The following is a 25,171-nucleotide window of genomic DNA, read 5'->3' on the forward strand; positions in this document are numbered from 1 at the left end:
CAAGGACAAACCTTATTGTTCAATACATTGGATGTGGGGAAGAAGGGAGACTGGTAAATATTTTGATAATACCGAGTGTTTCCTTTTCTGTTTCTGGTAGAATCATACTATTTTCCCATGAATAAATTGTGAAATTCATCCGTGACTCAGTTTCCCCTCCCTGAATCTCTCTTGTTCTCTGGATGATGAGCACTTTGGGGCGGGGGTTGTTGCAGGATGTGTGTCTGCGAATTGTGGCCCAGAACAACAAATACCAGTCACGGATGGAGGGTCCCAAGAGCTGTACAACATCCTGTAGCAGTTGATGCTTCAGTTTCTAATAGTGATACAAATGCCGGTTCAGTAACTTGAAAAAGGCAATGTGGATGACTCTGTAGCGATGCAGAACACCTGATGAATGTGGAACACTTCTAGTTTTGGCTGTTCAAGGCTATATTGCAGTCTGTGAACACTTGGTAGGAGACTTCAAAATACTTTAAAATTCCCAGAGCATCTCCAGTTTTTAGTCTTTCAGTAGCGTTTTCTGTTTCAGGAGGGTTGAAGACCTTTTTTCTGACACAGACTTGAGGAGCAGCCATACAGGGCAGGTGGTTGTGACAGAGTCTGTCAGTGCTTCTGCACATCTCTCCTAAAGTGTAAAGAAGTCAAGCCTCAGTCTATGCAGGAGAGCTGACAGCTTTTGCTGGTTTCTTTTGTCTTTGTGTGTGGTTGGAGCATAAGCTGAAGTGGTTTTCTTAGTTTTCTTCCTCACATTTAATCAGGTTTGCTTCCCATTTGTTACAAATACTTTCAGTTTATTTTTGACTGTTTGCACACAGGCTTCAAAATTAAAGGTAGCTTGGTTTTAATTGCTAGAATTGATCTGGAGTGGCATCAACTTTCATTGTCTGGAGAGTAAATCTAGTGAGAATTATACTAAACAAGGCAAGGTTGCTTTTATATAATTTATTTAATTTATATAATTGTTTTCCTATCACAACATGTATGAAGCAAAATAGTCTTTGGTTGTCACATAAATATGAATTAGGATAGAATAATGGTCCTGAAGCTTGTCCATATAGCTCTCCATTATGTATGTGTAGTTCATCTGGACTACACTTAAACCCCATTATGTATCTGGATGCTTCTGAGGTGGCTTTGTGCTGACTCAGAGTGGGACAGGCTAGGCTTTCATGAATACCACATGATATGGGGTTGGAGGTCTGAGATAGGGCTGGTTAAACTATTAAGGCCTACCAGTGCCTTCAGGGCTCTGGAGTTGGTGTCTATGGCCTTGTATTTCCCCAGATCACAAGCCAGAGCTTTCTTATCACAGCTGCATCTGCCCCTCTGCCACTGGACAGCATTGCTTGCATGTCTCGCTGTTTCTAACTTGCGGAAGGTGGTTGCCTTCCTTTTCAGGGCAAGAGAGAACGTGATGTGAGAACTGCTGCTTTCATGCCTATATGGCTGGTAACACAGAATAGTGTCAGTCAAAGGGGACTGCTGGTGGTCAACTGACCTTACTTGTTCGGGGCAGAGACAACTTAGAAAACTGATGCAGCTTTGCACTTTGGTTGTGTTGGTCCTCACACATCCAATGTTATTGATGTGATACTGTACCACTGTGCTTGGGCTCCATTCAACAAGCCCAATTGCTGACAGCAATATCCGAAGAAGGTTTAAAACAAGATTGAACCACTGAGATAGAAAGCCCTGTAGAAAGATCCTGCCAGTATTTTATGATAAGTTGGTCTCATCTGAGCCCAAACACAAACTGCTCACCTCAGTAACCCCAGCTGGGGTTTGTGATGTGAATGCTACCTGAGTAGCTGGTGCATTCCCTTTTTTTTTTTTTTTTTCCCTTCAAGTCAGGTAGGTGAGATTGTAGAGCATTGTCCTGAAAGATGCCTGCAAGTCTTGTCTGTTGAAGGGGGTGACTATATCCAAGCTCCTTCTCATAGCAGCTTCGTCTGTATCTAATTTCTCTGGGCTTTGCTCAGCCATATTTGATATCCTCAAGGATTGTGGCTCCACAGTCCTTCTGGCATTTGTGCTTTGTCTGAGCAGCCTCATGGTGACAGTCTTTTTGCCTAACTGTGATTTTTCCTGAGTCTGGTGCCACTCATCCTTCTGCCATGGAATAACTCAGAGAAGCATTGATCTTTGTCTTCTCTACAACCTTTCTGTAGGCAGCTGAAGCCACCTGTCAGGTGAGCCTCCATTTTCAAGAGAAGCTTAACTTTCTAGGAGGGATCAGGGAATTCTTAGATGAGCGTAGAGAACAATATTTTTGTTGTTTCAACTCTTGGGTTCATTTGTTTTTCTGTTACTACTATAATAATATTTTAAAGGTCACCTGCAGAAGAAAAGGGGAAAGGGCTTTTGCTCCTTTGCTCCTTTTAACCTCTGTAAGAGTAGAGAAGTCTCCAGATTGTGGTTTGGTGGGTAGGGTTTTTATTGTCTTGTTTTGTGGTTATTCCTTCCTCCTATGTGATACATACATTTTTAACTTCTCTGTTTTAGAAGGTCATGTGGGTAATGGCAGACAGCTTGGTAGGATTCAGGTGCCTAGGAAACCAAAAAGCAAGGAGACAGTTGAAGGGATAATTGACTTTTGGTTTTAAAGGTGCCAACTTTTGTTTAGCACAACTTCTTTTTGGAACTTGAGCATTTGACCTCTCCCTCTTGTACCTCCAGGTACAGCATGAGAAAGCATTAAAGCAGTGTTTCTTAGAGAGCAAATAAAACTTCCAGTAAAAATGGACTTTCTCTTACTGATAGTTAAATATATAAATAAGCATCAGGGAGAACTGTCTATTCAAGATATCTTTCATGCATTTTAAACTAGCAAAGAAAGCCAAGCAAAAAGGGTCAAATGCAATTTTTTTCCTTTTCAGGTCACCTTTGAGGGCTGTATAAATCAAGACAAGGAATTTTCATTCTTTTAGGAAGCAAGTAGAGAGGCGGTGGAATTTGCAGAGATCAGGTGTGTGATGGGTTCGTGTCGACCTGTGGTAATCCTCCTTTCAGTCTTCATTTGGCACTCACCGTCGTTCTTACCTAGAGTGCTCTAGCAGCTGTAGTTTATCTGCTGTATCTTGACACAAATACATCTTTCCCTTGCTGCGTGTCTCTTCGGAGAAAGTATTGGCTGGTACCACTTAGGAAATGTTGAGGTACTTATTTTTTTCTCTTCACTTGGATAAAATGAATGATCAACAGGAGAGAATGCTGAGATAAATACGTGCTTCCAGTATTTTAAGAAATCTTTTTTTTAAATGGTGTTTCTTTCATGTGGAATTGATTGATACGTGTTTTCAACACATGAATCCCAATCAGCGGCTACTGTGTTACATCAGTCAATACCATAGGAAACATTATTCATTTGATAGAGCAAAGAAATTTTACTGAGTTTACAGATGAATAAATGGAAGATAATCCAGCATTTCACCTTCCAATTTACTTGGCAGAATTAAAGGAGATAGTGATCTCTAAAGGAGTCAGTGGTCTCGACAGCTTCCTGAGGATGAGAAGCAGATAGGGAGGTGCTGAGCACTTCTCCCTAGTCTTCAGCAACAGGACATGTGGGAATGATTCGAAGCTGCACCAGAGGAAGTTTAGACTGGATGCTGGGAAGCATTTCTTTATGGAGAGGGTTGTCAAACACTGAAACGGGCTTTTTAGAGAGGTGATTGTTGCCCCAAGCCTGTCAGTGTTTAAGAGACCTTTAGACAGTGCCTTTAATAGCATGAAGTGGTCAGGCAGATGGATTAGATGGTCATTGTAGGTCACTTCCAACTGAACTACTCGTTCTGTTCTAAAGTAATCATAGTCTTGATTACCTGCAGTTTGACCAGGTTTGGGGCTTTTTTTCCCCTCGTGTGGGCAAAGTAGCTTAGATACTGTCTTCCTATCATGACGCAGTCTTGAAACAATTAATCCCTTTCTTCCTCCTTTTTATGCCCTGATACTTGCAAGTCCAAAGTGGATATGGGGAATGCGGTATTGTATAGTTGAAATGAGTGTGATCAGTCTTGGTCTTATGCTGTGAGATCTATCATTAAGTTTCTTTAATGAGTCCAGATCTTGAAATGATGTACAGTTGTTTAGCCAGAGCATAAGATAGGCAGAGCTGCAGTATTAGGTGCTGAGAGAGCAAAAGTCTCCTCTGGTTTTACTCAGCCTCCTGGGAGACTTCAGATTTCGTTGCTTTCAATTCCCTGTTACTGAGTTAGCCAGCAATATGTAGCCAAGCCCAAACCTATTTTTGGCTTTAACTAGAGTGCTATGAATTTTTTTTGACTCAGGGACATTTGGAAAGCAGGTATTGATATACCGTGTGAAGAAGCCCTCTAATATTAATCTGAGGCAAAGAAGTGTTGAAATTCTGGCTGATTTTCACAGAAATTGCACAAAATATCTGATTTTGAAATTAGTGCTGGTTCACAAATCTGCATGAAAACTACCAGGTCTAGGAACTCTGTGCCAATAATACTACCAGTCCATGCCCTACCTCTGTGTTTGTATTTTGTGATCTGTGTGGTGGTGCATCACACACAACCATAATGTGCAGTGTGGGATAGAGTAAAACAGCAGCTCACTCTTGTTTCTGAAGAGAGATGAGTTTAATTCTTGCTGTGTAGCAGTCTACCCCTGGCTGCTTGGGTACATAGAGTGAGGATAGCTTCCTGTCCAGGCTGTAGAGTCATTTAACGGTATGCACAAGTAGTTCCTGGAGTCTTGTTGGTTATTTTTAAACTGTATTTGAAGTATTTACAGTTGCAAATAATCAGTTTGAAACCTGCTCTTATTTGAGTTTTAATACACTTAGAAAACAACATTCCAAGAATGGGATTGTCAGCTGTTATTTTATTGGAAATTATTGTAGTTCCGGTTGTGCTGTGCTTGTTACAGAACACAGTGCTAACAGGAGTCACAGGTGAAATGTTATTGGAGGATTTTTGGGCTGTATTTTGGATGTTATTTATGTTTACTTTTATTTAATATGAAGCTAAACTTTTAATGGAATCAGTGTGTTTGTCTTTGAGTGGTTTATGTTTAGCCAAAATAAATACTGAGGAGAAACATATTTTTGTAGCTAGGTATTTAAAGAATAAAAATTTAATCTACCCTGGAGGTGTGAAAGTAATAGACTTGTATAATTTCAGTAAAAAATAAAAGCAAAGTTTTAGTGTTGATATTTTTCTTTATCAAAAATAAGTGATTTCACAAAGCTGTAATTTTTCATAAGAGACTAAAGTAGAGGCACAGTAAAATACTTGCAACTCTAAGGAATGTATTTGTATGAGCTACTGTAATGTTTTATTTCCATTCTGGTAGAGATTTCTCAGATTGTAAGGATGGATTTCTTGGCAGCCTCACCTAAGGGAGTCTTGCCAGTCTCGTGCAAATAAAATGACCTTCAGAATAATTGGTCCATTTCTCTTTCTACCTATTTTGTGAGATTTATTTACCTTAAGGGTCATTCATTGTCAGACTTTTGATCTACACACATCTATACCTGTAATAAATAAATTTTTGCCTTGGATTAGGACGTACTTAGTAAATAAATACCAGCATTACTATCCAACAAATAATTCCTCACATGGTAACATGGTGTTAGTGGAATGATAAGTAGTCATTCAGAGATTATTCTTTTTCTGAAAGCATGAGTGTTTTAATAGGAAAGAAGGAAGAAGGGTTGTTTTTTCTCTAGATTTTGTTTCATTGTAACTAGTTTATAATTTAAAAATATATGTGTTTAAAGATAGAATAACATTTATTTCAAGGAAATCCAAAATTCTTTTAGCATCTTGTGCGACAGAAGCATTTACATGGAGTTGCTTCAAATCAGATTGAAGCCTTACATAGGACATTGAGCAGAAGCAGTCAAAGATTTAAGCTAAATTTATGTCAGGGAGTGTTTATTGCTAGTCTTCTGTAGATGCAACTTGCACTGATCAAAGAACGCTTAAACTTTGCTGGCAGCACATGTTTTTGTCATCATTGTTGTGTCTATTCAGGATCATTTACCATTAGTTTAAAAAAGGGGAGGGAGATGTGTTTCCCAAATGCTTTTAGTGACGGTTAAATCTTTACCCTTCTTGAAAAAACTTGGCTGTGAAGCAATGAAAGGCAGAATAGTACAGGATCTGGAGGGTCTCCATCAAACAGGGTTGAAAGGAGGCTGAAACTCGGGGGTTTGGCCTGCTGCCCTTAGGGGCACTTGGGGAACAGTTAAACCTGGGGACAAAAGAGTATTTTCCTTACACACTACTGCTTTATGGCTTTGGATTTTGAGGTTTCCCCCCTGGAAAAGTGACTTCCCTGGCTGTACGGATGAATTTATAAATCAAGCTTTCCCATGTGAAAGAAGAAAAGTTGCTAAATGTGCCATAAACCACTTTCACAAATGTGCGGAAATTTAGAGAATAAATATGGCAGTATTTCCTTTTAAGAGATTGTTATCTGATAAATTTTATTGTAATTAGTTTGAGTCAACAAAATCTTGAAATGGAACTGCTTTTAAATGTGAATTTTCTTTTTTTAGCACTGGTTGGACCATTCAAAATTCATTAAGAAGCAAATAAAAAGTAAGTACTTATGTCTCTGCCTGTTTGTTTTGTTACTTTCTGAAGAATTTGAACTTAGAGTATTTGAACATGATTGTGAATGTTTAAATATGCCCTTTATTGGAATAAATATTTCTTAGGAAATAATTTTTATTTCATGAGTAATTGGCTGACTATCTTACATCTGAGTACAAGAATACTTACTAAGCAGTAACCCTTGTTAAACACATGCTGTTTGTCTGAGGCAGAGAAGGTTGCCAGGTAATTTCAGTCTGATCTGTGAAATCAGGTTGCCTGGACACAGATTGAGGTTCCTGTCACTGCTTCTGATCCAGAACAGATTTCCTGCCCTTTTTTTTTTTTTTTTTCCCAGAGAGTGGAAAATATTTAATTGTGTACTGGCTAATAGGGTTAATATTTTATTTTATTTTTGTTGTATATTAGAAATAAAGCTAGCAGAAATACCTGCTGTTTTGTGAAATGGAATTTTGAAATAGCTGCTGTTTCATCAAAGGTAGTTTTGGATGGAAGGGTTCGGTTTGGCCGCTAAGTCTTCTGTGGAAATTGACTGAGTCAGGGAAGTACTTCCTGGATCTCTGATAATCTGGTTGCAAGCTTGAGTAAGGTACAACATTGGCATTAATGGGTTTTTTGTTACTATCCTGCACTTGGCAACAATGATGGGCCAACTGAAAACCTTGCTTCTGTGACATTAAAATACATCATTTTTCAAGGAAACTGTTGACCTCCTTGCAGGACCTCACAGAGATGGATCTTTATTATTGCTTCAGTGGTGCTTTGCCTTTCTTTTTTGATAAGTATCCAAATATCTAGATGATTTCTGTAAATGGAGGAGTTTTTCAAAGGCCTTTAGGATGGTTTGCTGTCACCCCATGGTGTGTAGGTGTCAGCCTGCTAGATACAAGGTGAAGATAGCTGCTATGGGTAGGATTTTGGTGGTTAGTTTTCTCTCGCTTTTTGATCGCGTTCTAGAGTGCTTTTCCTTAAGTGACTAAATTATTTGCAGCTGTGCTTTCTGTAATAGCTTTGTCCTTTTTTTGTGGACAGTCTCAGTGATTCTACACCACCTTCAATCAGTTCAGTTGTTTGGTTTTGTCCGTTTAATCTGTGAAGGGCCTTTTTAAAGAAGAAGTTTGCCAATCACAGTTCTGAGGAGAACCGAAGAAGGAAACAATTTGCTGGGTGTTGTAAAGGTCTGTCTCACAACAGGATACTTTTCGTTCCTTGCATTCAGCAGATGCTTTATGACGAGTTCCTCTTTCTTGATGGGTGTTGCTCACTGCTCTTTTTTCCAAGTCATTATCTTGCCTATGAGGGCCTTACTAGTGGTGTCTAACTGTGAGCCTGGGGTACTATAACCTGTCTTCTAGGAACTATCTTTGGAACTATATTTGAAATTTAGCTGCATGTCTTTTAGTAGAAGGATCACTAATAGGCACGTGCGCACTGTGTTGATGTGATGCTATGGAAGACCTTAGAAAAGTGTGAAAAACTCATTTTTTCTAGCAATTAATATGTCAGCAGGCAGTTAGTTTGGAAGATGAGGCTAAGGCATATAAGAATGTATTGGTCACAGTCTCATGGTAGCTGGGTAGCTTTTTATTATCTGTGTTACGTACAAAGTCAGATGTAGCACTCACCTTCTCACATTGGAAAACACAGTTTTTGCAACTCCACTTCATGGAATTTGTTAGCTTTCATGTGTTCATGGGTACCTTCCAGAGTTCTCTCCAGCACTTTTCATCTTATTTATCTTACCTTTTCTCATCCATGGGTTTAAGTCGAAGATGATCTATTGGTAGGAGATGTTTTTTTTTAAATAGTGTTTGTGCCTGGTGACAAGGAGCATCACCCTCTCCTTCCCTGTTCCTTCCATCTCCCTCTGGGCCCAGCAAGAAGCAGTGTACCTGGAACTTGCTGTCATTAACAGCATGCTGTGGGGCACACCCCTTTGGACAAAAATGTGTTTGCCAAATGGACTATTGCTTGATCAACTTGAATTAATGTGTATCATAGAGTATGTTAACTGTCTAATTTTTGTATTGCATGCATTTTGAAATTTAAAAAAAAAAAAAAAGAAAGAGTATTTCCTTCTTTGAAGAATTTGTAAAATGTGATTAGTCCGGGGTTTCTTGGGTGGTTCTTGGTTCTTCTGCCTTACCAGAACTGCAACCAGTGTAAACCTTTTTTCTCCAATTAAAATCTCTGCATGTGCAGTTGGACCTCCGTACACGTTGCATTTTCGAATTAAGTACTATTCATCAGAACCGAACAACCTTCATGAAGAGTTTACAAGGTAGGAAGTACATGTGGTTAACTGGGTGACTGGCAGAGGGGTAAATAAGCATCTAAAGTACATGGGGGTACTGTAAACAGGTGGTCTGAGGTTTCTTACTAAGAGTGACCTTTTTGTGTGCCTTCTTAGGCGTTTTTGCAACTCTCAGAGAAATGTAATCTTTTTTTACTTGGTGCCAGAAAGCATTCACAGGCCTCTCCTAGAGTTTTAGTGTCTATGAGATGCTGAGTTTTGATGCTTGAAGTTGTCAAAGAAAGGCAGCGTTGGGTGGGGGGAGCTGCAGCTGGGAGACAGCTGCTCCTAATACCTTTTCCCATCATATCCTGCAAAAATGCCAGTGCCTTGCTTTGTCCCTCTTGCTCTGAAATGTGGGGGTGGTTTAATAATGGTACAAAGGCTACAGAATTGTGGGAATAGACAGATTGAGTTCTTGGTTAGCGGTTGTAGGAATCTCTTCTGCTTCCCTGTGATTCTCTGGAGCAAAAGGTATAAAACCTGCATTGTATAAAGTCACTTTAAGAGTATCTGATAAAGTCTTTTGTTTCAGTCTGGTGGACTGTTTTCTGTAAGGCCTATACCTTGCTGGGTTCCTAGCACCTGGTGTGATTTAGGCGATATTCTGAAAATTGAGAAAGGAGCAGCTGGAGGAAAGGGTTTCTGCTTACTCTGTGTCTTCTTTGTATAGTAGTCATCTATCTTAATGCTGTTTTATCTTTTCTTTTGTTCTGTTTATCACCGTAGGGCACTTTCCATGTCTTCTAATTTGCTTGGCAGTAATCAGTGTACTCCCAATCAGCCTAAGGTGTTTAAAGATGGTTGATTGTTGTAGTTCATGTGCATGTGATGTTTACATTAAACTTATGCCTGCAGGTATATGATTACTGTCGCCTTTGCTATCTGCTGTGTTGACCATGTTTTTTTTCACTGCCTGAGACAAGATTAAAGAGCTAATTGTCACCACCTTATGACATAGGCATAGAATCTTTAATATCTGTTATAAATTTAGTGCAGCAGTGTTAATTCACCAAAAGGGCATATTCCTATACAATGTATAATTAACTTACAGAAATCCCTGCTACATATGTAACTGAGTATAAGATCTTAAGTGAATCAAAAAAACCACATCTCTAATGAGAAAATGCAGTTAAATTAGTAGGAATAATGTATGTTTTCTGGAAATTGGTCTAAGTCTTCGTACATCTGAGTGCACATCTGACAGGTATTACATTTTCCCTATGGTCAAATTATTCCATTACTGTCTACCACAAGATTTCATGCTCAATCCTCTGAAGCATATGATCCTAGTCACTGTGAGATTGGGTTTCTGAGCTATGTGATCATTGCTGTGATCGAGTAAGACATTTTGTCTGAAAGTATTAACCTCTGGTGCTTTGTGATCTAATTACTGCTGAAAGGTGACATTTCAGAAGACTGTTTTAATTAGAAAAACACTTTAGTCAGCTAAATATTCAGTGTCATGAACAATTTTTTTTAATTATAAGCTTGACAGAAGACCACTGTGAAACTATATAAGAAAAAAATTAAAATAGGATGGAAATTGATTTTACAGTGAAGAAATAGGTGCCCTTTTTTTGTTGTTGTTGTTGTTGTTGTTTGTTTTTTTGTTGAGGAAAGTATTTTTGATTTTAATTTTAATTCTTTTAATTTTAAGGGGGAAGGAGGGCTTCATATTTTCCATGTAGCATGTTGAGTCAAAGGTGAAGATTAATAATTCTGTACTAAAAATTATTCCAAGGGGAAATGGAATAAGAGTAAGAGGTGGAAGAAAAATCATCATTAACTTTGAACTTACCTGGTGGGGGAGAGGGGCACTTGAAATTCCTTCTGGAGATCGGCTTTCTAGTTGACTTCAACTTCTAGTGCAACTATAACACCACATTCTCATAATTAGCACAGTAATGGGAAGTGTTGAAACCTGTCACCCATTCTGTCTTTTTTCAGTTTAAAAACAGTTGAAATCCAGTGTATTTTGGAAGACATCTTCTGTCACTTTTGTGTGGCTTGATTAGTTAGTTTAGTTAGAAAAACCACAGAGGAACATGTCTCCACAACATGGTTGTTGTGGAGATTTTTCCTAGGTGTTTGGCTGATTTGGTGTAGCAACAATTGAGATGCCAATGCTTGTCAGCCTGCACGCAGAAAAGGAGCAAGAGTAAGTCATACCAACCAGAACAGGGCTGCAGCACTGCACAGGCCAGCTGTCACTGATAGAAGCACTGCCCAGATTTTTCTTGCAAATTCAGAAGACTTCATGGGATTGTGAATCATTTGGGACATCAATAAGAACAGGAAGTATACGTGTCTACCAGTAATCTGTGCGTGCAAACATCCAGGATTGATTGGCGAGTCAGGTATTAGCCAAGTATGTGAATCAGATGTGACACAGATCTAGCGTGGATAAATCTGCTTCTGCTGTGGTGTGTCATGAGAAATCTTGATCTTCCTTTTAATTTCTGTTTCCCTGTCTATCCTGAATATTCACCCTTCACCGAATTCACTGCACGTCCTCTGTGATGAAAAACTCTTTGTCTTCCCAGCATTCTTTGTAAAGATAGGAGAGGTTTATTTTCCCATTTACTAGGCTGACTCTCAGTAGTGCTTCATGCTTTCTTTTTTTGAGTCATTCATCTTTGCAAGGCTTACCCCACGGTGTCCAGAGCAGTGCCGAGCCTGTCTGTGACTTCGTGTTCCTTGCATGAGCCAGGGCACTTGTGCATGCCTCAGCAAAGCCCAGCTCTGAGTGGCGATGAAGCATGCCTAGGACTGAAGATTAGCCACAGCTTAAAATACTGCAAACAATTTGAAGGCTGTAAATTCCTAGTTGGCCTACTAAATAAATGTGTGGACTTTATGGAATTCAGGTTTCTTTTATTCAGAACTTTTCTACTGTTTTAAGTGACATTTCATTCTGAACTTTTAATATCTAGGTTGCTGTGGTGTGTGCTCAGAGTACATCCCTAAACAGCAAGGCTTTTGACAATGTCCTGAACACTGCCAGACAGTGAAAATTGTTCTTCTCTTTTGATTTTAGTGAAAGCTGTGGGATCTTGAAGGTTGCATGGTATATCTGAGTAATCCCAAAGACCCTTTTTTTTTTTTCCGAGAGGAAGTTAATGAAAATGTTGTGATTACTGGATTGGGGTATTTTTCCAGGTAGTGGAGCTAGAAAGATGCCATTGTAAATACTTTTGACTTTCTGCATTTTTATTTGTCAGGTACCTGTTTGTATTACAGCTCCGGCAAGACATTCTGTCAGGGAAGTAAGTACCTTTTTACTCTTGCAGCTGTAATTTAAAGCATTTATGATAGTTAACTTCTTAGTGATATAAAATTTTATTTTAATTGTGAGATCTTTCTAATTTGTCATGGTATTCATGCGCAGATTATGAACATGATTTACAGTTCCACGTGCATGTTGTTTTTCTTTAGAGTACAGACATAAAGGACTTAGTGTGTATCATGACCATATTATTGACAAATAGAATGGGTAAAAATTTTGATGGATTGACCAGGTGATGGAAATGCGTAAAGAGAGCAAAATTGTCCTGCTTTTTATGACTTGCAAATGTAACATGGGCTAGCCGTATTTTTTCTGTATGGTAGGTAAAATAGAGGAGGAAGAAGTTGAAGTGTAACACTTCCTGTTCAGGGCAACTCTGCAAAAATATTTTGTGTTTTTATAGTCTTACCCTGGCCAATAAATTCACATGTGTTCTATTTTGTTTTTAATTACAGAAAAAAAATCTCAAAACCATATGTTCCAAAATACAGTGTTGAAGCAAAAAATGGTTCTTTAGTCAATTTAATGCTGTCTCTATTAGTTGAAGCTTATTCTGTGGTGAAGTGTATCATGTTTAGTGCTAATTAGAATGTACCAACTTAGGAGATAATCATACACAAGTTAAAATTAATTGTAGATGTTTCATATCCTTAGTAGTTTGTGGAAGTTAATGTTTCCATTTCTTATATCAGGCTACTTTTTAGCTTTATTGCAAGAGGAATTTATTGACAAGAGACATGATTTTTACAGTTTGGGTTTTTTTGTTTTTAAGACTGAAATGCCCGTATGAAACTGCTGTTGAACTAGCAGCTCTGTGTCTTCAAGGTATGCAATATTCTGAAAGTGGTTTATCTTAATGTATAAAAAAACTCACCTACTGGTTTCTTTTTCTTTGTAATCAATGCTTTCTCACTGATAGTGTGTAAATGTTCTTCCTTTTCCCGAGGAGAATTTTAGGGAGATTATTTTCTTGCCTTGCCTCCATTCATAACTTCTGAACTATGTTAGCCAACATCAGCACACTTGCTAAGGAGAAGGAGCCTCTAAGGCATGGCTAGACAAATATTTGTGGAAACCCAGGGCTGACCAGGAAAGAAGGACCCCAAATTGTTCCCCACTGAGGGAGAAGCTGTAATGTGTACACAGTGTTATCCCTTCAGCCTGAGAAGCCAGCTGACCCTTCTGCACACACTTTGTGGCAGGTGGGTCCCTGTGAACTTGGGTTTCCTGCTGCCTGGACAGTGCTTAGGAGAGGAAGCCTGCCCAGTGTGTAACACAAGGAGATGGTTACAGGGCAGAGGGCAGGAGGTGGCAGGCACTGGAGAGGAGAGAATTATATGTAAAGGTAAAAACTGAGATTACTTCTGTGTCAGGAGCAAGTGTTACAAGATTTTATAAAAATTCTAGGACGCTGGGTTTCATTAGTCTATTGTAGGAAAATGTATTTTTTTTTAAGTTGTTGCAAACATGTTAATACAAATACTCATTTCTGTTCAGGCAGTTTGTTTTGCAAATGGGAAGGAAACTGATGTGATGAAGCTCAAATTAAGTTAATTTTTTTTCTGAAAGAAAGTTCAGTGAGCCTCGACCATGTTAGCAGCAACATGAACTGAGATGAAAAATTCTCTTCCTGTTTCTTTGGTGGTTGGGCCATGGCATCCATGACATAAGGAGTGTTTAGGCAGAGTCTCTTAGTTTAATACAGCAGTGGGGATAACTCAGTGATTCTAGATGGACTTGACAGGCAAAACTGGGAATTCAGTTCCAACCAGCAACAGGTGTAAATATTAGGGTAATAAGTTATTTTGCTGCACCAGTCTGGCACAGCTGTGGCTGTTATGTGTGCAAAGAACTGCTGCAGGCAAACTCCATTTGTCTTTTTGAGATGGAGGAAATATGGAGCCCGTCTTTGATTTGTTGCTTCCATTTTCACGGATTAAAAGACTGATAACCTCACCCCTAGTCTAAGCAAGGAGAATCAGGCAAACAATAATAGGTTGATGCCTCAACATTTTTGGTAGTAACTGTCACCTGTGATTACTGTGTAAACATAATATGATAGCTGTCCATCATGTTTATGATGTCTCCAGCTAGGTACCAAAACTAATATCCCTTGACACTGTCTGTGGGAAAACGCTTTTATGCTTTTTTGTGCTGCCTTTTTTCTCGCTTTCAGTTTTCCACTATTTTAACAACATCACAATAAGTTTATCCAAAATTATTTCAACTATTTCATTATCTCTGCTGATATATGCAATAATTAGCAATTTTGGTGTAAAGTTTGCTACATTTTATTGACATTGGAAACTTAATCAAGAAGAAGAGTACAAAGGAAGGTTAATTAGTCCGTCCTCAGCAGGTTACATTTACTCTGTAAAATCCAGCCTTGCTTCTTAGTGTGGTTTTCCTAAGAGCAAAGAGAAAGCTATAAGTGGCTATTTAGGCATTAGTATCCTAAGCCTCTGAAAGAAAAGCCTTTTCACTTCACAGGTCAGCTTTAAACTACATGCTTCTTTTTTTTTAATAATCAATTAAGTTGTTCTGTTCCAGTAATTCTTTGTTTCAAATAGCAGTTTTCAAGGTTAGTGTTTTGAATGAATCATCTTTCAAACGTAAAGTGTTGGTTATTTGCCAGTCCTATGAAAGAAATTAAGCAGATACATAATCGTATGCTTCCCTTAGAGATTGTCTGCAGAAAGGTTGTCATCAAACTTGAATTGTCACTATTACAATAAGTTTTTAACTACCTCCTTGCTGCTGGGTAGATTTAGTGTTTTACTAGATATACTCCACCCCACAGAAAAGAGAATAGGTATGCCAAAGCATGATACTTTGTCATAAAACCACAAATAAAAAGATGGGTCTTCTCCTGTGCCCTTGCGTTGAAAAATATTAGTGTTGGTGAGCCATTCAAGGAATGTAATTCTACGAGAGTAGTGACAGCATCCTCATACAGAGCCTGCGACAACCCCTTCTTCTGCTGCCCTCCTACCCTGTGCAGGAAGCTGGTGAAACTCTTACTCTGAAGATCTATTTGTTAGAGGTCAAAAAAATTAGACAGTTTGTTCCCCTGAAAACAAATAATCAGTGAATGCAGCTATTGAGAAACAAGAGTGATATTCTTCTTTTACCTAATACTGCTGCTTTGGCTTTTCTGTGTATCTTTTGTCCTACAAGCTCATGATTCTTCTTATCCTTCTGTGTTCTCTTTACAGCAAAGTCAGCCTTCATTCCCCACTTTTTCTCTCAGTTAACTAGTAGAGAAATCTCCCATGTTTTTCCTAGATGGTTGTCAACATATCAAACTTCAGATTTTTACTTTTTTTTTTTTCCTGTTGAAGTCCTCCTTGCTAATGGGTTTTCTGTGGGTCCCTTTTGTATACTGGAGACTGGACTGATGGTAATTCTTAGCAATATCTGTGTTAAATACTACTTAACACAGATATTCAGCTTTGATGAAACAGCCATAGAGCTGAAATATCTATTAAGGAAAAAGTCTTATAAATAGGAATACTGTAACAGTCATCTTCCATGAGAAGAAAAAAATATGAGAGAAATATTAGAGAAAAAAATCTGTATGGGGCAGTAATTGTTAGAAATGACGATCATTGATTTATTTAATATCCTCAGGACTGCTAAGTGTTTGAGCAAAGCTCACGTTCTCAAAACTACCTAGTGGGTGGTGTCAGTCAACAGACTGCATTTTGTGTGTAACTTCCTATATGCTACTGGATCCTGCTAGGCATTTTTGAAGTCTGAGTGTGAATTAAATTTTTGCAACTGTTAAGTGTAAAAGTGCCCTAAAGCAATAAAACAGCTTTGTTCAGGGGATTTAGTTTCCCTCTGCCTCAATTTTAGTTTTTATTTTGGTAGTAATACTAAAATACTGCTACTACTACTGCCATCAAAATACCACTACTGTTTGGTAGTAATGGTAGTAAAAAGTTAGGAAACACCAACAAAGGCCTAGCTAGGGAATCACATCATATGTCAAATGACATGTAATATTACTGAACAGTGTCTTTTCCACTGATGTTTGCCACACAGCCCCAAGGCAGTGATGCTGCAGCCTCTTTGTATAGCTGAGAGGCTCCATGAGCAAAGCATGTCACAGACACAAGACAGTTAAGTTAAATCACTGAAATGCTCAGCACTTACATTTCCTGCTGAGCTCACTGGAACTGGCAAGTGTTCTGCTCCTAGAAAAGAAAATACCAGGGCCTAAGCATATAAGTAGAAAGCAACACCTCAATTATGTTAATGTTTCAGCATTTCTTTCCTTAAAAATTACTTAATCTAAATATTACACCACCACAGTGGTTTCAAAAAAACTGCACAACTTTATCACTGGTTTCACAAGACTAGGTATTCTCTTCATGTTTTGACATGAACAGTAACGTAACAAAGCATGCAATAAAATGGGAAATGTTTTGGAATGAAAAGTATGCAATGAGAAGAAGTAACAGTATGGCCTTGATGATTGTTTTTAATAGAAACTTTATTTCCTTTAAGTGCTGTAAAATCCACAGAAGCAGCTCCAGTTAAGCTGTTTTAGTTATAACATTCTTGATTGTCAGAATTCTATACAATAACCTAACACTACTCCTGCAGATGCATTTATCTGACTTCTGTTGTAAAATCTGGTTTGAATTTCCTGGGGCTGGGAGTGGCAGAATGGGGTATTAACTTTAAACGTTGGCACAAATACATTCTTCTACGACATACTCAAAAACTTCCTATCCTTGTTTTTCTAGAAATAATGGAATTAAATGTTTCTGGTCATCCCAAAATCTTTAAAATTTTTAACTTCTCGATTGATTTCAGCTGAGCTGGGAGAGTGTGAGCACCCTGAGCACACACCAGAGCTTGTGTCTGAATTCAGGTTTGCACCAAACCAGACCGAAGCAATGGAATTTGACATTTTTCAGAAATGGAAAGAGTGCAGGTAGAGTACCTGTATGGGAGTGGGGTCACTAGCAACAGGCTTTCTTCTCTTCCCAAGTCAAACCCCTTCAACAGACATGAAGTGGAAATTATGTTTGTCAGTTGAGAAGTATTGGTCCTTCCCATTCTCTAGAAATGGCAAGCAGTAATTTAAAGAAGATTGTTGGAGTGATTTTTCATTTTTTTATTAGTTTTTCTTTGGATTATTTTTTAATAATTTAAGGAGTCAGATCTTTTTTCCGTTTATGTTGCAAATAAATCTAGCAAACAAATTTTCCTATCTTTTGTTAATAAATGTGGTACATTTCAGTGATGCTGTGTTACCTGAACTTTTATCCTTATTGGCAACTTGAGACCTTTTTCTGTTTTCGTCCCTGTGATTTATTTTCATTTGTAGGGAGGAGTGTAAAAATGTAAGCTAAACTTGAAATACCATTTAGTGTCATTAAGATTAAGGGCCCAAAGAAAAGTGTTAGGGGAATGAATTTTAAAGCATTTAAAGTGGACATAAATTTTTTTACCATGAAGTATACATTTTATGTTCATAGGGGAAAGAGCCCGGCGCAGGCTGAATTGTGCTACTTGAACAAAGCTAAATGGCTAGAAATGTATGGTGTAGATATGCATGTAGTTAAGGTAAGATCCATGTGATATTTTATCAGTGTGGGGTTCCTGCCCTTGTGTAGGTCAGTGCCTGAGGGGTGTTCTTGTTATGGTGTGGGTTGCCTTGTGGTCCCTCAGAAATATTTCCCACCTGCAGTGCTCCTCCTGAGGGTGCTCCTCCAGCCGTGTTCCCACAGTGTCCCTTTCCACATGCCTTCTTCTATGACCCTCAGTTTATTCCTGTTGTGTCTCCTTCCCCTGGCAAGTACTGCCTGCTCTTAAACACGAGGGAGCTGTGGTGTGGGCTCCCCTAGCTACAGTGCTGGTGTGGGTCCGTCTCCATGGGCCTCAGAGCCACCTGGGGCAGCTCGTGGCCACACAGGGCACCCTGCAGCCTCCGCCTGTCAATTTGCACCCAGTACAAGGTGCATATTCCTCTGCTCAGTGATGTTAAAAAAATATGCAAACTTTACTGTTTAGTTTAAGACGTGTGGATTTTGCGATACTACTGCTAGTGAGATTTGCACTGATAATGGCATATTGATTATTTATTCTGTACTTGGTTGCAGGGAAGAGATGGTTGCGAATATGCTCTTGGACTGACACCAACAGGCATATTGATCTTTGAAGGAGCCAACAAAATAGGCTTATTTTTTTGGTAATCTCTTTTTGTGTCATATTCCTTTCTGTTAAAATGCTGAAATCTTTCTCCTTTACATAATGAGACCTTGACTGTATTTTGTAATTTAGTTTAAATCTGCAAGGTTTGAAATCTGAAGGTCAAATCTGAAGATAGATTGGCCTGGTTAGAAGTACCACTCTCAAATGTGAAATAGTTGCAGAAATAAAATTATTCTAATATTCTTTTAATTTTATTTTTTTTTTGCTTCTTGTGTTTAGGCCTAAAATCACAAAAATGGACTTTAAAAAGAGCAAACTAACACTTGTGGTTGTAGAAGATGATGAACAGGTAACTTTTTTCCCTTACTTGGGCCTGATCCAACAAAGTGTGGTGTGTGCTTAGGCTGGTAAGAACACAAGGGAGGCTCAGCACACTGTTGGCCCAGGTATTTCTCCTACCAAGGACAATGACTAATACCATGCATGCCAACTTCCAAAGCTTTTGTTTCTGCATTTAGGGCAGAGAGCAAGAGCACACATTTGTTTTCCGGTTAGACAGTGCCAAAACGTGCAAACATTTGTGGAAGTGTGCAGTGGAGCACCATGCTTTCTTCAGATTGCGAGCCCCAGCAAATAGTAAATCTAGTAGATCCGACTTCATAAGGCTGGGATCACGCTTCAGATTCAGGTATTTAGAGAAGTAACAGCAATATTTGTGTTTATAAAATGAGTAAATACTGCGTCCAGCAGAAGGCAGTAGTTTACTTTGTTTATTTCTGTATTTTAAGTGGGCGGACAGAATATCAAGCAACGCATGGGACAAGATTACGCAGAACTAGTACATTTGAAAGAAGGCCCAGCAAGCGATATCCTTCTCGAAGGCATTCAACCTTTAAGGGTAAGTGTTTTTACAGCTGTTCACTGTAGTGATCATGCAGGTGTCCCGTTAACTCATGGAAATGTCATATTACAGTCATGACATCTGTACCACAGTATGTAAAGAAAAATATGTCAGATCGCCTAAAACATCAGAAGGTCCATGGGTCTTTTTTTTGTCCAAAGTCAGAGTTGTTTCCATCTTCTGGTTTTAATCTCTACCTACACTTAATTCTTCCACCCCCATCTAAGGAGGAGGTTTCTTTTGTGGCTCCATTGAGGAGGAAAGAAAAGTTGTAGCAAACTCATTAAGGAAAAGCAAGTCACATTTTCTTAGAAGAACTACATGTGTTATGGGGAGTGTCCAAAAGCCTCACTGACTTGCTTATCTAGCCAGACAATTTTAGGGTTATTGAGCAGTCTTATTATGCAGTTGTGGCTACTTTCCTGTCTGCAATGACGTGTTATTCACCTATCCAGACTCTGACCTTAACTACCTTGCCCTGAGAGTTATGCTGAGATATGCTAAATTTGAATGGAATGGCAAGGAATTGATTTCTTTGTGGGTTTGTAATTTGTCCTTAGAAACTTAAGCTGAGATTTTTGTTCCTTGTAGAAAAACATAGGAAGGACAAGCCCCTCTAAATTCTATATTACTTGAGCCTAAAGGTATCATTGCTGTATGGAGCAGGGTGAGCTGATGTTCCCTTAGAATGTTTATGTGCTCCTTTGCATTCCCAGAATATGAACCATGGTTCCATGAACAGTCCTTGTGGTATTATAGGGACATTTGTTTCTCATGGACAGTGGAGGGAAAAGGATAACAGGTGTGCATGCTTTCTAGAGGCTGTGACTCCCACCTCACTTCCTTCCTTGGCACATATAAGGAGTTTTTTTAATAGAAGTGCAAATTTTTTAAATTTGTGAGACACCGTTATGCGATACATGAGAGCCAACTATATAATGTGGGTGATGTCATAAGTGAAAGAATGGATTCTTTTAATTTTATTCTGGCAGTTAGAGTATCTGTCAGACCTGCAGATCATACCTTGTGTCTCAGTGCTTCTGTACTTATGTCTGTGAGATAGAAGAAGAAAGTGTAGCTTATGCTCAATTACTTTCTCTGTGCACTGCAGCCAGTGAGAACTTCTGTCATACCCAGATGATCTCCCTTCAGAGAGCTCAACAGCATGTTTGTTAAGTTAATGCAAAAACTCCCTCTAGATAGTCTTTCATGCATCTCTTGGCCATTAAGATCTGTATCTAGCTGCAGCCCTCAAGGGTTGGACTCTGTTCTAGCTCTGTCTCTTTGAGACTTCTGCAGTCTCATTAACTTTGTTACCCACTTTCTGCATTCAGCAGACACTTGGATTTTTAGCTGTATCACTGACAGTTTTCAGTGCTCTTGAAAAATATGCTGTTTGTCTTGAAAAAGAGATGATACATCCCAGTTACTCAGCTTCCTTCTTCACCATTCTTTCCAACCTGTCTGAAGCATATGCCAAGACCTTGTTGCTCAAGATTGCTCAGTGCCTTCCCAGATTCCCAACTGATAGGCTGTTTTGGCTACCATTTTCCCCTGTAATAAGACACAGGCCATAAGCAGCTTTGTGAATACTCTGGTTTCTATAAGATATTGACAATTTCTACAAGGGATAGTTTCTGATTTCCAAGGGACTCAGTGGTACTGACATGATAGCTTACAGTAAGGTCAGAAAAGTAGTGTTCTGATTGTGCAGAACATACTCTACCAAAAGCCCTTTTGTGACATTTGGGAAGGATATGCTTGTCTGCTGTCATCTCTGAAAGGCTTTGACTCTTGCAGGACCAGAGGAAGGTTTGTGTCTGTCTCATACTTTAGGATCCTGCACAGGAATGCTAGAAAGCACAGGGCTGCACTTGCAATTCAGACACTTTTGTGCAAATATGAGGACTCACTTTAGTGTAACACCCCAATCACAAGAGCTGCAAAATGACTGATATTTCACCTGTCTTAAGGTTTTATATTTCTTTCTTTTTAAGCAAACAATCCTGTGAAAACAGCACAACTGTGGTAAGTGACTGCCCAAGTTCTCTCTATCTCTCAGTTGCTGTTGTTGGGCTAAAAAGATTCTGAAGATGATTTCTGCGTTAGGATTTGTAGAAACAAATTTTTTGGTGTGGGATGTATTACTTTGGCACCTCTCGTTATGCAGCACCAGATTCTTCTTGGGGACTCTCTGTGGGACTTTAGGTGCTTCTATTATTTAATTTTATTTTTTTAATTTTTATGTTTGAGATCAGACTAAAATAAAACAGATTTCCTGTTTTTCCCTGCTCTTATGTTAGCTTATCAAGCATTATTTGTTCCCGTATTTAAAATGTAAAGTGAAGAAAAAAATTTCACACCCCTCTTTCACGTATTAACTGCTGTGGTGTATGTCTTGAATAAAATATTGATGTCCTTAAGGATATGAATTCTACTTTACTGTAATATTTCCCTGAAGAGTAGAACCCTGAACTATAAAAAATTGTGACATAGATGTACTGTTTACATAAAGCTAATTTTTTTCTCCCTTAGTGCTAAAAATACTCCTGAAGTCCATAACTACCAGGTAAGACCATAACAATTGTGGAAGAAAATGCTGTCATTTTCATATTTAGTGGTAAATATTTTTGCTCTTTTTAATTAGTACATCTGTTCTGCTCCCCTTTCCCACTTACTCTGGGGTGAGATTTTCTGAGGTGGTTCAGAAATAAACAGCATCACATTTGGGTTAAGGGGAAAGAAGAGAGACTCTCTTCCCCTCTCTTCTTGAATGCTCTGCAAGCTGAGTACACTCCATTTGTCATCCTCTTTCCCTTCCCTTTCTGTGAAGGTTAAATCCTTTGGGACTGTGAATATGATGGGCCCCAGGAGACTGCTCTGTGAGCAAGCTTTTGTCTAGAGCAACCTCTCACACTGGATGATCCGTGACAATTTCGAAGTTGCAATTATCTTCCTCATACGAAGAGGAAGTTCATTACTGGTCAGATGTTTGTTGGTTTTTTTTTAATATACTTCAGGGAAAACCTTGCCTGGTTTTTGTCTGTGATATTGGCAGTCAGTGGTACTGAGAAGGAAAGCTGTGCTTTCTTCCAAGCTGTGTATGTGCATGAGAACTTAGTCTTAACACTTTTTATTAAAATCCTCACTAGTGATTTTGTTTCATTATTTCTCCTCGAGATCTCATGGATATGAGAGGGAAATGCTGTCACAAAAGATAGGTGACCTTCTGAAGACTGCTGTTATAACAGTAACCTTTCTTACTCTCCACCTCTGATTAAAGTTGACATTTTTTTGATATGCTTTCTACGAGACGCAGTAGATGTGCCAGGTGGTCTGTCAGACAGAAAAGCAATTTTCTTTGCATTTTTCCATGAGTGTGTCCCAATGAGCAAGCTCCTCACCAAGAGGCTTCGTGTTTGTGCGTAATGACATGGGAGAAGGTCTGAAAGAGTAGGGTTTCTAGGGCTCCCCGGGAGCATGTTCCTCGTGGCTCCAGGAAAAGAAAATGTTAATAAGGAGTTTTTATATTATTTCATTAACCAGGTTCAATGTTTTCACTTGCAGCCACCATATCATCCTAATATACATCCTGCTCAGCCACACTGGCATCCACACACACCTGTGAATGTAAGGTAAGCAATCCTCACTTTGCAAAAAAGATGATTACTTCTTTCTTTGCCTTAATCAGTATGGAGCTTTGGTGGCCATATTGGGCAATTCTCTGCACATGAAAAGCAAACAGAAGTTAGAAGTATGAGATGTAGAGACAGTATTAAATAACTTCTTTTTAGGTTTTGCTATGGAGTATCCTAATCTCGTTTTTTTTTCTGGTTGATATTTAATTCAGAATTCGAAATAAAACTTTAGTGATTTCCTGTAGGGAGTATGTTGGATAGGGAGATGCTCAGTAGCTTCAATAAAACTAATTGCAAATTGATCAGTATTTAATTTCCTGAGACAAAGAAGAAGCTCATTTTAGTGGAAAGTTAAGTTATGAGTAAGCAGATTCTTGCGGTGCAGCACTGTTATCATCTTTTGCAGAAATGTATATGGGAAAATAACAAGTACATGGAACAATTTAACAAGCACTTTACAGATAATTAGTGAAAGTATAACACTGAGTTTTTGAGAACTGTTCCATAAAAATATTCCTGCATGTACTATTGTGCTATCTTCTCGCATACTTTTTTATCTTGTAGCGAGTAATGAGAGAGATTGAGTGAAAAGAAATTTTGGAAGAAATTCAGTCCAATTAAAACCACCTTGGTGGAATGCACAGTGGAGGCATGCACCTGCCAGTGGATATGCGTCTATGCATTACACGTGATGAAAGTCAGCTGCTATTTTACCCTAATAAGAAGTAACACTTTTAGGTGACTCACTTTTTTTAGACAAGTAATTACTGTCTTCACTGAAAAATACCAATACCCTAATATTCATTCCTACTCATCTAACGTTTATATCCTTACACCAAAAGAGACAGACTTTGTTTTTAGTGTGGGCAGGCTCCGGAGGTTAGGCTGAGCTTAAAATGTATGAAAAGACAATTTGGTCTGAGTTGGAGTCTGAGAATGCAGGAAAAAGGCAAGTATGTTATTAGAAATACTTACTAGGCAGAAAAGCAGACATAAGCATTGTCATCTCAAAATTCCTAGCACATAACAGTAAAGCAGATGCTACATTTATGCAAGAAACAAGAGACTTGACGTTAGATAAATAACTTTGCCTGTATTTCAGGTTTAAAAGTCTTCCTAATTTTAGGGTTTACTTGTCCATTTTATTATGCATGATTTAAAATGTACAATTTCACATCACAGAAGAGTGGTTGCCAAGAGAGTTTAATGATTTTATAAATCATTTGAGGTTTGGGTGAAATTTTTCTGAAGATTTCATCACTTACAATACTAGTCTGTGACATTTTAATGCCAAATAGTTCACCCTGGAGCAGAGTGATACTGAAATAACACAATAATGTATTGTAATGTGTGTAGACAACCTTCCCCTTCAGCCCCTCCACTGCCTGGGCAAAGACTAAGGTCAGTGAAATATGAACAACGGCTTTTTTTACAGCAAGGCTTGTAAAGCTAAAAACAAACAAACAAACAAACAAAAGTATTTAAAAGCTCAGTCATGCAAGCTCAGTAAAAAAGGTGCTCAGAATTTTTGTCCCAGTCAGGGGACAATGTGTAGGTCAAGCGGAAGCTTCAACTTACTCTAGCTTGGAGTTGATGTGAAAGAATTGGACATTTAACATCTGGGATAGCTTGATTTGGAAAAGATTAATCCATTCAGCCATGAACTTGATATCAAGCTACAGATGTATAAAATTCTTTCTGTTGGGCATGAACGTCTAGAATGGGCAGGAGCTGGAATGAAACCACCTGTGCAATATGTGTTACATATGAAGGTTTTGTCGAGTAACTCGTGAAATAGTATGTGGAATTGTCTCAATCTTAGTGAAATTATTTCAGTGAAATTATTTGTTTGCAGTTAGCTTCATGTTTAGCTTTCTGAAAAAATTAATTCCAATTAGCAGTTGTCATTATATAACTTTATAATATTTCTAAAAAAGGTCAAGTCTAAACCTGGCCTGTGTTTCTGCTACTATAAAAAATTACCAGAACCGTAGAATGGTTTGAGTTGGAAGAGACCTTAAAGATCATCTAGTTCGAACCCCTTGTCATGGGCAGGGACACCTTTCACTAGACCAGGTGGCCCAAAGCCCCAACAGACCTGGCCATGAATACTGCCAGGGATGGGGCACTTCTCTGGGCAGCCTGTTTCAGTGCCTCACCACCCTCACAGAAAAGAATTTCTTCCATATGTATAATAATTGCAACATCATTTTTGTGATAGGGGAATCTTAAATATGGTGGTTTTCTACATAGTGTTCAAAATTTCCATTTGTTTATTTATTCCCCACTCCC

At 38.6% G+C, this 25,171-nt stretch overlaps 1 protein-coding gene across 6 annotated transcripts in view; it reads left to right on the forward strand.

Annotated features, from left to right (window-relative positions):
• EPB41L4B (erythrocyte membrane protein band 4.1 like 4B) overlaps positions 1 to 25,171 on the forward strand; it is a 166,963-nt gene that overhangs the window by 56,974 nt on the left and 84,818 nt on the right. For all 6 annotated transcript variants that reach the window (XM_027881874.1, XM_027881876.1, XM_027881878.1 and 3 more), the window contains exons 3-15: positions 6,533 to 6,575; positions 8,793 to 8,871; positions 12,108 to 12,152; positions 12,945 to 12,997; positions 16,997 to 17,117; positions 17,665 to 17,752; positions 18,289 to 18,377; positions 18,620 to 18,689; positions 18,859 to 19,028; positions 19,129 to 19,238; positions 21,239 to 21,269; positions 21,777 to 21,810; positions 22,809 to 22,876. In XM_027881874.1, coding sequence (XP_027737675.1) covers positions 6,533 to 6,575; positions 8,793 to 8,871; positions 12,108 to 12,152; positions 12,945 to 12,997; positions 16,997 to 17,117; positions 17,665 to 17,752; positions 18,289 to 18,377; positions 18,620 to 18,689; positions 18,859 to 19,028; positions 19,129 to 19,238; positions 21,239 to 21,269; positions 21,777 to 21,810; positions 22,809 to 22,876 — 1,001 coding nt within the window. The remainder of the gene's footprint in view (positions 1 to 6,532; positions 6,576 to 8,792; positions 8,872 to 12,107; positions 12,153 to 12,944; positions 12,998 to 16,996; positions 17,118 to 17,664; positions 17,753 to 18,288; positions 18,378 to 18,619; positions 18,690 to 18,858; positions 19,029 to 19,128; positions 19,239 to 21,238; positions 21,270 to 21,776; positions 21,811 to 22,808; positions 22,877 to 25,171) is intronic.

Source organism: Empidonax traillii, unplaced genomic scaffold (genome assembly GCF_003031625.1).
Source record: "Empidonax traillii isolate 1590-97213 ecotype Southwest subspecies unplaced genomic scaffold, ASM303162v1 scaffold98:size2021230, whole genome shotgun sequence".
In the NCBI taxonomy this organism is placed as follows: Eukaryota; Metazoa; Chordata; class Aves; order Passeriformes; family Tyrannidae; genus Empidonax; species Empidonax traillii.